This window comes from Fopius arisanus, unplaced genomic scaffold (genome assembly GCF_000806365.1).
Source record: "Fopius arisanus strain USDA-PBARC FA_bdor unplaced genomic scaffold, ASM80636v1 scaffold00029, whole genome shotgun sequence".
NCBI lineage: Eukaryota > Metazoa > Arthropoda > Insecta > Hymenoptera > Braconidae > Fopius > Fopius arisanus.
This window is the reverse complement of record NW_011887768.1, coordinates 49,268-62,855: the sequence shown is the minus strand read 5'-3', so window position 1 is coordinate 62,855 and position 13,588 is coordinate 49,268. Positions and strand designations below refer to the sequence as shown.

The window sequence follows — 13,588 nt, the reverse complement described above, 5'->3', positions numbered from 1 at the left end:
GGGTGAAATTCTAGCCGTGGGAATATCAGTGTTTTCTCGTTCATTCCATAGGTTGAAAGCTATTCCCCTCTCTGGTGTAATTATCAGGGTTATCTGAAATGGCCAGGAATGACTATAAAAGAAACGACTGGTGAATTTTTGCACATTTTCAAATATCAGATTCTCATTTTCGTGGTATGCCATAAAACCCCGAAAATTTTACCTCCCTCCAATGATCTATCAAAACACGTTATCATATTTTTTATTAAAAATTAAAAATTTAATTGCAGTTATTCGGAAGCAGAAACAATTTCCTTTTAATAACTCTACAGAGTACTTATTTCTCATCTTGTTGGCTACAGACAAACAAAGTTACGAATGAAATATTTCACTTTTACCACTTCTTACATTACATTGAGTTTTCTCTCTTTCCTCCCCAAATTACACTCCCCTAATTCACATTTAATGAACGACCAGCATGTTCAGACGTGTTCAAAATAAATATCCAAAAACTAATTAACCAACCCTTCCAAAAATGTCAAACTTTTAATTCACCCGCAAAGTCATTATGCTCTCAAACACTCATTATGTACACACCTCCAACTAATATTTAGGCCCACATGGAAAACCTCCACACCGACGTAGAAAATACTTACACTGAAGATCGTATAAACGTCAGATAAAAAATATCCATTACAATTAATACTCGTCCGTTAAACACTATTGCGCGATTCACTTTTTATCCACTGGCTTTCGCTTAACAGTATTAGTATTAGAATCCGAATTTCCAGTACAGCTCGAAGATTCCACAGTGACAGACCCTTTTGTCAAAGTCGGAATAGACGATTTATTATCATTGTTCACTGGAATACAAACTTTACCGGGTGCTGCATTAACCCGTTGAACAATTTCCACCTTTTCCGGGTAAATCCCAGGATTCGTTTTGTCTGATGTACACTGTTCCTCTTTACGCCTGGAGAACGACGGTATTCTCGTGACTTTTGGCTTCTTCTTAATAGGTGGCTTCTCACTGGATTTACCAACATCCACCCCCTTCGTATCTCTCTCATTATTCGGTAAATGCTGCACTTCTGGGTAGGGAATAGCTGATACCTTGGGAATATTACGTTCGCGATTTCTTGAGACATTGGTTGTTGGTTTGATTATGATCTTCGGTTGCTTCATACTGCTCGACGGTGCGATAACGATCGTTGGATCTCGCGAATCATCCCGAGGACTCAATGGACCGTCAAAGGACTCCACAAAATACTGAGGCCCGTAGCATTCCTCATTTGACCTAGATATGTTATCTAAATACAATTCTTGTGACTGTGCTGCAATGTTTGGATATGGGCTTAGATTAAGCTGGGGTGGTGGCGGATTATGTCCAGGAATGTCTCTTCTTGGTGTTATTACTATTTTTGGTTCATTCAGTTGTGCTTGATGCGGTGGAGAATCGTCCGGATTTCCGTACTGCGCAAAGGGATTCGGCTCTTTCTGCTTTCTCATGGTTTTGTACCAATTTGGATTGCCGATACTGACGTCTGGTAATGACTTGTTTGCAATGCCCTTTGTCGCATTGTCGGGTTGTACGTACCAATGAGGATTGCCGATTGTCCGATCCAAATTATCGGCGGAACGACTGGCACTCGATGTGGAAAGTACTTCAGGGAATATAAACGTTTTGCCATGGACCGGGCACTTTGGACTCAGATTTATCTCCATGTATTCATCACGATGATTCGATAAGACTTCCTGAGCAGTCATTGCTACTCGTTCTATTGAGTCTATGATACTCGTGTCCGTCTGACTCTTTCCTATCGAGTCTTGTCTCTTCAGCAAAGGTCCCACGTGCAGATTAGTCGTAACCGGTTCGTCTTCCTCGGGGAGATCCAAACTCTTCGTTGTCCCGAAAATACGCGGAGGTGGCACTGGTGGATATCCACTTGCGCAGGAAGGATGCGGTCCCTGTCGATGGTCTTTTAGAGAAGTCCCGGAGGTTTTAGATGCATAGAGAAAATTAGGTGCGGGTAACGATCGCCTCTTCTCGATATCTGGCAGGACCTTCGGATAATTGCGACGTTTGATCGTCTTGAGTGCCTCCTCCGGGCTGATAACCTCCCGCTCGGTAGGCTCTTTACATGTTACATTAACGTCCTCATTAGGTACCCCAAAGGTCGTCATCTTTGGAGCTCGCCCATAGATATCCTCATCACTCGGTCTTTGCATTTCAGATCCATCGCACGTATCGTTCGATATCTCCTCTTCGGCAGTTTCCGGCTGGTTAAATCGAGGAAGTCGGCATTTTAATTTTGGATTTATTTTCGCGTATAAACTACTAGCACTTCCTGAATCCGATTCGTAGGTGCGTGAGAGTGTTGAGAATTTGGGTTTGATTGTTTTGAAAACAGTTTCCATGGGCAATGGATCACTTCTTGAATGGTGATGTTCTATCACAACGACTTGAGGTGTCATTTGAGGATCAGAATAGTTGTTATCGTAAGGATCGTCGAACGATTCCAAATTCTTGGCGAGCTCAATCGGTATCTGATTGAGAATTGATTCAGTCCTCGTCGCTGGGGTTGCATCGATTGCCACTGAAACTTTAGGCCCTTTGGTCTTCTTACAGCCTGGCCTAACAATCAAAGGGCTCTCATCGTATATCGGCTCTGGTTTTTTGTTCAATAACTCCTCTTCGAGTTTTCGCTGTTGTTCATCTTCAATTTCTTGTTGCCTTGTTATCTTGTCATTGTGCTCCTTCTGGAGAGTCTCTCGTGTCTTGCGTAAAAACCTTGGTGAGCATCTGAGGGATGCCAAATTAAAGACAATTCAATTGATTGCAACATGGACTGGATAATACCAACAATCGATTAGACATAACTACGTCAACATAACGGTGGTTAGTGCAAGCCACTAATGACAATATTAATCACATTATGGTTGTTTAATGATAATGGCTGAATGTGGGCCAGTGGTTAGGCAACAATATTAAATTTAATAGCACGGCAAATATTATTCAAGCTGAATAGAAATGATTAATGCGTAAATGAGGTTAACTGTAGCATTTATTAATCCAAGCTGTTAAATAAATTGTTTGTCGACCAGATTGTATCTCTCTGGCACTTGACAATATTAATAATCAAGGCGCGTGTAAATTTTCACAAGGATCGGGCAAATTTTATTCACCAATTTCATGAGAAAGTAATTGCAAAGCTTGACGGTACAAGTGCAAAGAGGGACAGAGTATTGAGTTTTCATCGTAGTTGTACGGCTGTTCGAGGAGGTAGTCGAGGTAATTGGATTACCGGGCCATCTTGGTCAACGACTGAGAGAGGAGTAAGGGTTGGGAGTCAGTTTGAAGATGCTGGGAGGTAGACGTACGAGAGTAAATCGTTAATACGAGAGCCCTTCAACAACGAATACGAGTCGCTCAATTAGACACACAGTCTCAAGTGAATTGCAGAAATGAAAGAAGGACCACATTCGAAGATTACTCAACAACAACTCAAGAATATCGTTGAAAAAAAAAAAATCCCCCATCACTCACCTGTGGACGATCTCCTGCTGGATCCACTCTTTAACTTTTATATGGGTATCGATCGTGGAGCTGGAATTTTGCCGCGAGAGTTTCGATCTCCGTCCAAAATTCGAGCTGTTGTCGTATGCTTTGTCATTCTTAATGACTTCGCTGATATCCGGTTTACTATCGCACTTTCTCCCCAATTCAGGGGGATTCTCCTGATGCTTATCTGGCTTTGCCCTCTTAACCCCATCATCGAGACCATTCAACCGCCTCTTGGAATTCTTAGAGGCTGCCTCTTTACTCTTCATACCCTGTCGTCTGTGATAAAGGAAGAAGAACGCCGTGATGTTTATTAAGAGAAATACAATGCCAAAACCAATGACCATCGTTATTGCTGATGAGCCTCTCAATGGGCTTTCATCATCGCTCGATGATTTATCTTGTTTGGAATTTCCGGGAGCGCTGGAGTGAGGAAACTTGTCCCGTGAATCATTCGCATCGTTCGTTGACCCGTACCTATCAAGATTGTTCGGTACGACAGTTGTATATTTCATATTGTAGCTATTGGGTGAGTCGTACGGGCTAACAATTGCGTACTTGCCAATGCCATCGGCACGATCCAGTATATCGGGTCGAGGGCCATGCGGCTTCAGTCGAAATACACTCGGCAGCTCAGTATTCCAAAACTCCATCTCGTTTGAACGATATTTACGGCCAACTTTCGGGGGGATTGCTAATTAACATAACATTCACATTTTATCATCGAGTTTGGCAGTACAAACTGAATAAGTCATTTGAGTTTTAAGTTGGCTTCTCAAGTATTTCATTCCCAATGGAGTATTGTAATCGATCAAAATTGTTTTTCATTTTTTTATTTATTATGGCGTGAGATTGTTCACCAAATTTACAATTTTTTCCGCTCCCCCTGCCCTTGTCAATGTGCATTATTATTTTAATTTGCGATACTCACTCAAATTCAAGTGTCTTCCACTCTCAACGTTATACTCTGGCCAATCAACTTGATATTGCCTCCATGCTTTTGGCCCATCCGTCATGTACCTCGTTCGTCTAGGTGCATTGGGATTGCTGTAAAATTCGTCAAACCAAAATTTTTCGTTTGAAATATTTTTCGTTATTTACCGGGAAGAAAAAAAAATTCGATTTGTATGCATGCCGCGTTATTCCCGCACAACCCGTGACCCACTAATCTCTCCCTGCACAGCCGCTTAACGAGATCCTTTAACGACTATTGCGCACAGTGGATACGTGCACAATCGATTTGTGCGCTAATTTCATTTTTTTTCCGACTTAATTTTCATTTTTATCTAGATACTTCAGATTAGTAACAACAGCATGCCGGAATTTACGAAAGTCATATTTCCTAGGAGATATTTTCAATCGATCTCGCAGTGGAGTATTTGACAGGTTTATTTTGATAATTGACGGAATTAAATTATTCCGGCATTTCATAAACATAATTTCTCCCATCAATTTTACCGGCAATGCATGAAAAAATGAAGTATCAGTTAAAAGAAAATCCACTCAGCTGAAATCACAGAATATTTAGCGATCGGTAATTAAAAAAGAATGCAGACAGAGTGTAACAACAATTGCGCGAGTTAAAATTTCTACCATTATGCAAAACGAGTCGTTCTCCATCAATTACATACACCGGTCGTATAATTGTATAAGCGCGAAAGGTAAAATGCGGGGGAGTTGAAAAAATACAAAAATCGAGGGAAAATGACAAAAAAGAATAAAATAGAAGGTTGAGTAATGAAATTCGAAGCAAAAACGTTTGCCATTCAAATTGAGGTATTACATATAACTCCGTGGAAAACAATCCAATCGGAAAGAGGTGCTAATTCCTGGCACTGTCTGAAAATGATGAAGCGTAGCCAATTTCCGTGCGGATGAGGTATATCCCCACTACCAATCGACAACTACCCCCCCGTCGTCTCTCGCGAAAAATATATAAAACGAAATGAGAAGGGAATTGTAATTTATAGGTACCGAGTAATCTGTTTCCATTGGGAAAATTAAAACGACCTATTCGTCGAAGCGTTAATTTACTCATGTCAGTCGTCAAATCAGCAATCATTAACTAAATTATTTTCAACAAATTTCATTGAACCGCGGTAAAGGGAATGAATGCATTTTCCAACCCGATGAATAAGTAAAACTCAGAGAAAAATTTGGAAAAATAAATTGAGAGAATAATAAAAAAATAATTTTCATTGTGCGTATAACGGAAAAGGTCGTTTAATTGTCATCTGCATGCATAAATAATTCTGGGGAATAGGGTATACTGTTTTTGCGTTTCACTGCTTCGTTTTGAATATCAACTATTGTCTGACGAGCTCAATTTACATTCATATTTCACCATTGTCACAAATTCGAATCGGTGAACGTATGGGGAAGAGCTTTTTCCGGTTCGTGGGAATGAATTTTTGATGAAGTTGGAGAGGAATAAGTGAATGTTTTAATAAATTGTGATAACGATGTCCAGTGGATTTTCAGGCTTTCGATTATTCAAAAAATGTTTTTTACCCGAGAATAATGGAAATTCATCTGCTGTTTTATGCAACGAGTGGCATGAAGGATTATCTTTTTTTCCATCATATTTTTATTTGTTTGGGTATAAATGTACGAAGTATGTCATAATAATTCTCCAACGTACGGTAGAACCATTCGATTCCACCAAGTGATCTCGCGTGAATTCTATCGTGCATGCACCAATGAAAAATTGCTTCAACCAATCACCAAGAAGCCTCGCAGGAGTATCATTGACAGGGACAATCTATCACAATTCCTTTATCGCTCACCTCACTCTTTATCCCTCTGTTTCAACGATTCCACTTTTCCCTCGATCATTGGTATTCCCCCCAGAGCATTACCCACATTTTTCTCGCAAATACTGTGGCTTTAAATTTCCGAATAAAACGCATAATTGATTGTAAATCAATAACTCACCCAGTATATGCAAAGTTACACCACCAGGTCATCATGGCCTCTGAGAGAAGTGATTCGCCGATGTTGTAACGACCACGTGGATGATACTTTTCACTCTCCAGAGGTACTCCAAGGATGTAAGGTAGCTCGTCTCCATGGACCGTATGCTCCTCACGATCCTGGAGCCACGAAAAAAAAAAGTCATTGAAAAATTGACACGATTTCAGCCTTATAGATGAATAGACGAATGAATGTAGGAATGCATGACTTGAGAACTGACCCCGGAATTGCTGGGCATAGCCCTGGGATGTGAGAAGACATACATGTAGCTCTTGGGATTGGCTTTGGCATGCAACTTCGCCATCATAACGAGTGGTGCAACAGTACCGCTATCAGACAGTGCATCGAGCACGATATCTCGATTGATCATGCGATAATTCTCAGAATATCCATCGAGGTCGCCGTTCCCGTAATGATCAAGAATTTTTGAGAGCACGAGGTCCTGCTCAACCTCGTACGTTGCCTTCAACAGAAAACAAAGAAAATATTCACTCTCTCGAGATGTTTCTTCTATATTTAATCTAATATTTACCCTTGCGTGTTCCCGCAGCACATCATCCCGCTCACTGTCAGACATTCCTTGCAGCATGGCAACCGGTGATAAAATGTGAAACTTCTCCGATTCCGTAACGCCGTACATCAAGTCAAACCTGTCGATATCGATCGCCGAACATCATGTAGAATAAAGAGAAATATTGCGTGCGACTTAGAGTACGGCGATAATAAAAAAATTGAATAGCATGGGGTAAAATTTTATTCACCGACCTGCCAAATAGCTGAGTATTTTCCATCAACCTCAGAGGCTTCTTCGGTATTACGGCATTATCGATCAGTGGAGCAAAAGCTGGTACATATTTTGGTTTATGAATTTTCACGTTCAATAGAGAGTCAGTGTCGCGATTTCTGAGGCATGCTGCAAGATCAGTGTCACTAATTACCGGACAATTTAACGCATGCGCCACCTGAAAGCCAAATTAAATAATGGCATTATTGAAATAAATGAGGAGTTGATGTTCCCCCGTGCAATTTCATCTCCGTAAATTCAATAATTGTGAGGTACGGTTGATTCAATCCCCTGGCAACCGCAGGTTTGCCACCGGGAAATTTGAAAATTCAACTCCCTCGAGGATTGACTTCATTTCAGGAGTTTTCTACCCTTTGAATTAAATAAATACAGGAGCGTTCACTGGGTAATTGAGTTTGTCGATGTATATTTTGTGGTGGTGTACCTGTTTGGTTATCTGGAGCGGTGCTTGACCAATAGCATCAGCACTGAGGGCGGAGCCAGACATGAGTATAGCTCTTTTAAATAATCCTTGAAAAAAAAAAGAAGTTATTCCATCAATTGGGGTGGGGCTGTGAGCGTATTGTGCAATCCGCAACAGAAACAATAACGCGAATTCATTTGCTTTGATGCTATTGCATTCACAAACATTGGATCCCGTAAAAAGAAGGGATTAGGTTGAATTTCACCGCGGAATGGAGCGTCACAGAGGGATCGAGGGGTTAGAATTATTTCACGGAATGCAATCACCCGATTGACGACATGCAGGGACGGGGAAGGGCTATATCTGCCGTGGTCAGTTAATACGTCCAATTAATTCCGCAATTATCTTCACCGTTTGGAGGTGGAAAGCCAGCCTATCCTCTCGTTATTGAATCACCGGGGTTAATTCACCGCGGCATACGCCCTCTCGCCCGCCTCTCCAGTTCAATTTGCTGAAGGGTTTCGAATACACATGAGTGTCCGTCAAAGTCGTTCAATTTCAAATCGATTAAATCGGGTATTCGATGGCAAAAAAGGTCCTGGTGTTAGAGAAGGATTTTTGAGGATTTTCTTTTCTGACCACCGAGTGCTACGTGAGAAATGACTGGACTCACCTCCTTCCTCTTTCTTCTGGTTGGTAGCCACTGGACTTATCAGAAGTAAATTAACGAGAGTTGCTCCAGTTCCGTGACCCATCAGGGTAACACTGTCTGGATCACCTCCGAATTTGGCAATATTTTCTCTTAACCACACGAGTGCGGCAATGTGGTCCATCAGACCGAAATTGCTTGTTGTTTCGTCGCTGGTCCCTGGCCGCAGAAAGCCTGAGCAAATTCAATATATCGTGTGATTAATAAAATTACTATTAAAATCGCCTTACACTTTTCCAAGGTAACCACAACTTTTATGCCATCCAACGCATTCACTCTCAGTTAATCGCAACGGGGGTTGGAAAATCCGCAGACCGATTATCGGTCGTATAACCGACGTTTCAGCTTTATTAACAAGTTTTCGAGTTCATTAAAATTTTAATCCCCAAAATTGTTTCCAAACTCATTTGCCGTGCGGTCCAACACTTCGAGGGGCTGGTGCAGGAGCATTTTCACGAGCATATTTTCATCCTGAAAATGCTTGACGATGCATAAGGTAGAGAGGGATGGGATGGAATTGTGCTGGAAACTTTAGTCGGGCTCCTAGTAGAGTCCGTGTCCGTCTCCCGGTGGTCGTCCTGGGCCAAGTACTAAGCGCTTCCCCAGCACTTTAACTTAATTTATGATTATGGTTTTCGTGGGTATTTTATTTTCAGTCTATTTTTTTTTTCAACAGATATATGCCACCACCACAAGTACCTGAGGAGGAAGAGGATGGGCCCTCGTCTGACGGTTATGGTGCACCAGGATATTACATTTTGACCGCAGACTGTCTAAAACCATTTATGGGAAAACTTGCTGGGTTTGAGGACAAGCGACTTTACGGTAAAATTCATATAATTGAGGATTTGTAAATTTAGTCTGAAATTTTTATAAAATCCTGTGGATAATTTGACGGTGGAGGTATGCCATGAAAATTATTTTGCAAATATTAGCGAAAAATCTTGAATATTTCTGAACTAATTCCCAGGATTATCACCACGTTTTTGTAACAGTGAATAAATTATTCTTTTCTCACGTAAAATCTTCTGCCAGACACTCAACTTGACTCATTACCGAACTAATTAAACTTCTCAATTATCCCTAACCCATTTACCATCCGTAGTATTGAAAAAAATTCCCTCAACTCTGAGAATTTATGCATTTCCACACCGGTCGTAACTTATGAAACTAGCGCCGTGTGGTGTGGAAGATTTTTCATCGTAACGGTAAAAAAAAAAAAGATTCACCCACCCACCGAATTCACGCTCCGATTCCGAAGGAACTTGTATACATTGAAAAGGTGGTATAAAAGGACAGAGTAAGGATTAAAAATGAGGGTGAAAGAAAAAAAATGATATGGAATTCATGTGTGTGTGTGTGTGGTGCTCGAAACGACACCACTGAATTACAATATATAATCGTACCTCCAGCGAAATTGCATGGAACATACATTCACCTACTCACTGGGTGGTACAAGTCGAGGCTGGCGCCGACAATATATCCGTTCTGCTTCCATTATTAAACACATTATGTAGGTTATTGTAATTTATGCTGTGGCAAGAGCCGGGACTCATTTCGATACTAATAATGTCATCGATTTCTCGTATAAATTGAGGATAAAGCCGGCTGATGTTTAAAAATACAGAGGGGATTGCCAGCGTATTCACATTTTTTTTCTTCTTGTGAAAATCTGTCTAAATCCTGCACATTTCGTTTAAATCAATTAATCACGGAATAAAGTACGTAATGGTCGTATGACTTTTTGATGATTAAACTCACCTAAAATTCCAAGCCGAAAATTCAGAGTGACAAATACGATATTGCCATACGACGACAGCAAAGTGCCGTCGTAGAAATTTCCACTGTTCCATTCATAGCTCTCACCGTGAATAAAAACCATCACTGGATACCTCCGAGGATTTGATTGACCTGGAACAAAAAAAAAAGGGCCTCCAATTGGAGATTTATTGCGAAAATGTTTGGACTGAAACAGTGGAATGCGGAGTACTATGATGAATGAATCCTTCTGGCGAATTGAGAGATGAGCGAGTTGGCTCCCCCGAGAGTTTTTATTTTATTTACGTCAATTCCAACGAGGTGAGGATTGTAAAGGCTTTTTTTTCAACACCCAAACTGGGGCTTTCAAAACATTTTCCAATTTGCATTAGTGAATATTCAGCCCGAGTACGGGGGGAAAAATGGGCCTTTGAAAATGATTTTAGCTATTGAGAATTCAATTTTGCCGGTTAAAAATGAATTGTCTAGTACACCGTGGCTCAAAGCAGAAGCTTTTTCGAGTGGAAAATCAAATTTTCCTCTTTTTCATCTATACTGAAAAATCAACAGTGACTTTATCACACAACGACTGAATATCTCTGAAAAATGAAATTCATAATGACCGAAGAGTTTATAATTTTCTTCAAACTCATCGATCAAAATCCTCCAACACGATAACCCATACCATTCAACTTTTCAAATTACCTCGTTACACCGGATAATACAAACGAAACAAGTTTATCTCAAAATTTAATTACCCCCATTCCCCCAATTACGAGGAGCCCTCTTCCATCGAGTCTCCGTCGGTGCACTCCACGCCTTTGTTTATCGTTTATTATCGGATCGTATTTCGTAATCGAGAGCTGAAGAAAACGTCGATATAATACCCGACAGTAAATAATGATGCGAAGGGGTTCGTTATATACGGGGGATAAAAAACGATTGGGGACTCAGCCATTGGAGCAAATTATATTCCCCTCCCGATGAATTCGCTAAACCAATGGAATTCATTCCGGATAGGGCAGACGGAATTGATAATACCCCTGGTATCTCCCTGTAAAACTCGTCACTGTTTAAATTATAAATTGAATCCCCGTTTTTTCTGGATGCGTTGGAGGGATTTTTTCCAGAATACGTCGTAAATCACGAGTAGACATGAAGCTGGCACTCAGCCGCTGGTTCCGCCAAGCCTTGTCGTTATTCAGTGGTACGAGTCAAAGTTGGATAAAAAGTATTTTCGCGTAAATAAATCCGTAATGTGAATTCCGTCGTAATTGCTTTGACGAATGCACGCCAATTCAAATGGGCGATGTTGATAAAATTGTTTTGCGAATAACGAGAAAGAGCATGGAATTCATTTTTATTTGGTCCAGACATTTTTTTTTTTCGCGAATATTTTTTTCCGCTTGAATAATTGAGTTTAATCAATTAATTTCGGAGCGCTTACTTGTTCGGGGTATGTGAATCGTGGATTCAATACTCTGAGGTGAATTTTTGAGAAATTTAGCTGGAGTTTTGGATGGAAGCGGCGCCGGGTCTGTCGGATATGTTGAGTTCTGCTTATCGCAGATTCTGAGGGTCTCAAAGAGGACAGGCATCTGCCATCTCACGGAGGGTGCAAGAATTCAGAGAACCCCCAGAGGTCCAGAGGATTTCCGGCAGATGGCGCGAGGAGGCGGTCAAGTTCAACCCCCGGACGTAGAAAAAAAAACACATATTTTTTATATTCAAACATTTCAATCTTCTTATAGAAATATTCGCTAATACATTATTCAACGTATCGGGCGAATTGATTTAAATATCGGAATATTTATGCGGATGAATGTAAATAGATCGTCTTCATTTCAGAAATCTGACGGTCACTCTCGCGAGATCGATACACATTATCACTTAATACTGCAATTGAAGTTAACGAAACTTGCAAAGAGTCCCTGAGAAGTTGCTCCTGCGAGTACTCGGAGCAAATTACAATATTCCCTCGAGTGTTTCAATTGTCACTGCCAATTAGAAAGTACATTCGACTGGACTTCCCTCTCTCCCTCGTTCTCAACGCCCTTAAAACTTTTCCCTAATTCAACGTGCTTCCAAGAGTATTCCGATAATTAACCAGTAGTCGGAATGTCATTCCGTACTTGGGCCACCCCTCCAGGACGAATGAGATCACAGCCAAGACCGAGAATCTCCAGAATTTTTTACCACCCAAATCCCACCCACCACCCTGAAATTCCACATCGAAGGGAATACGACACCTACCGAAAAATGTCGATTCAATTACGGAATAGTTGAATCCGAAAGCGTGGAAAAAGAGTCGAGAAATCGAATTGAGGAAGCGCTGAACACAAGTGAGAAAAGCGGATACACAATGAAGGGTGAGGAGGGGGGACGAAAATGAAAGGGAATAGGAAGAGGACAAATAGATTAAAGCACCGACCTCGTTTCCATCGGCAAAGCATCCGTGGACGTTTTAGAAAAGGGGCAAAAAAAAAAAGAAATTCAGGGAAAAAAGGAAATACAGGGGGAGGGAATCACGAAGGAGTGAAAATGACGTTTGATCGCTTCCCTTTTCCTCTGTCACACCAACCCATACTTTTTCTGTTGTCGTTTTCCCCTGTAGGTACGTGTGCTGCGTTCAATCTGTTGTTTTTTTTTTCCTATTCGTTTTTTTTTTCCCGGAAAGCGCAGAGAATTTCTCTGGAGTGACAGGAGTAATCGATATCGAGATGAAGTGCGAAGGAATGCGATTAATGAAGTGATCGGGGCAATTTTGCAAATTAATGGAGGCGCGATGGTCAATTTTGTGCGGGAAGTGACGGGAGAATAAAAATTTCGTTGGGTAATTGAAGGGGAATTGAAGGTATTTTTAGCGAGAAATTTAAATGCATTGCACGTGTCTGACTTACCCCCCCCGTCATCAGGAGTAAGGGTCGCAGTCCAGGCAGACGCGTTTTCCATTTCGCTGTTCCCAGCTAGTTTTAGCTTCGTTCACGAGGGGTTTCTGACATATTTATGCAAGCTGCGATAACCGGAATGTCTCCCCCTCTTCTCTTTTTTTTTAATGGAATGTACGGCTTAAAAGCTCCACGGGAACAACTGGTTCTTGTGAAAACTTAGCGAGTTGTAAGTTATATCGAAAAATATACCCCGATCTTCGTTTGCTATTTTTCATAATCCAATTTTTCGGTTTTATTTCCGAATTCTTGGAGTTGTGGAACGGATTTCATGACGCGAAAACAATGTGACCTGCGGGAAGTTCGAAAAGTTTGAAAAACACATTTGTATTTGTTTGGAGTTTTGGAATGCGGAGAGTGAATGAAAGTGAGGAATTTTCACTTTAAGATTATAAAAGTTCGGCATTTTTATGGAGTTATATTTTTAGTTTTGAATCGTATCAACTTATAT

The 13,588-nt window shown here is 40.9% G+C and overlaps 1 protein-coding gene across 2 annotated transcripts in view; it reads right to left on the bottom strand.

Annotated features, from left to right (window-relative positions):
• Positions 1-244: 244 nt before the first annotated feature.
• LOC105265274 (uncharacterized) overlaps positions 245-13,588 on the bottom strand; it is a 32,291-nt gene continuing 18,947 nt past the window's right edge. Inside the window, exons 4-14 of one of the 2 annotated variants that reach the window (XM_011302680.1) lie at positions 10,193-10,342; positions 8,396-8,605; positions 7,744-7,829; positions 7,280-7,476; positions 7,047-7,164; positions 6,735-6,977; positions 6,476-6,633; positions 4,473-4,588; positions 4,100-4,235; positions 3,527-4,018; positions 245-2,782 (exon numbers count right to left, since the gene is read on the bottom strand). In XM_011302680.1, coding sequence (XP_011300982.1) covers positions 712-2,782; positions 3,527-4,018; positions 4,100-4,235; positions 4,473-4,588; positions 6,476-6,633; positions 6,735-6,977; positions 7,047-7,164; positions 7,280-7,476; positions 7,744-7,829; positions 8,396-8,605; positions 10,193-10,342 — 3,977 coding nt within the window. In that variant the 3' untranslated portion in view covers positions 245-711. Of the gene's footprint in view, positions 2,783-3,526; positions 4,236-4,472; positions 4,589-6,475; positions 6,634-6,734; positions 6,978-7,046; positions 7,165-7,279; positions 7,477-7,743; positions 7,830-8,395; positions 8,606-10,192; positions 10,343-13,588 lie in introns of both variants that reach the window. The other variant, XM_011302679.1, reaches the window with a different exon arrangement.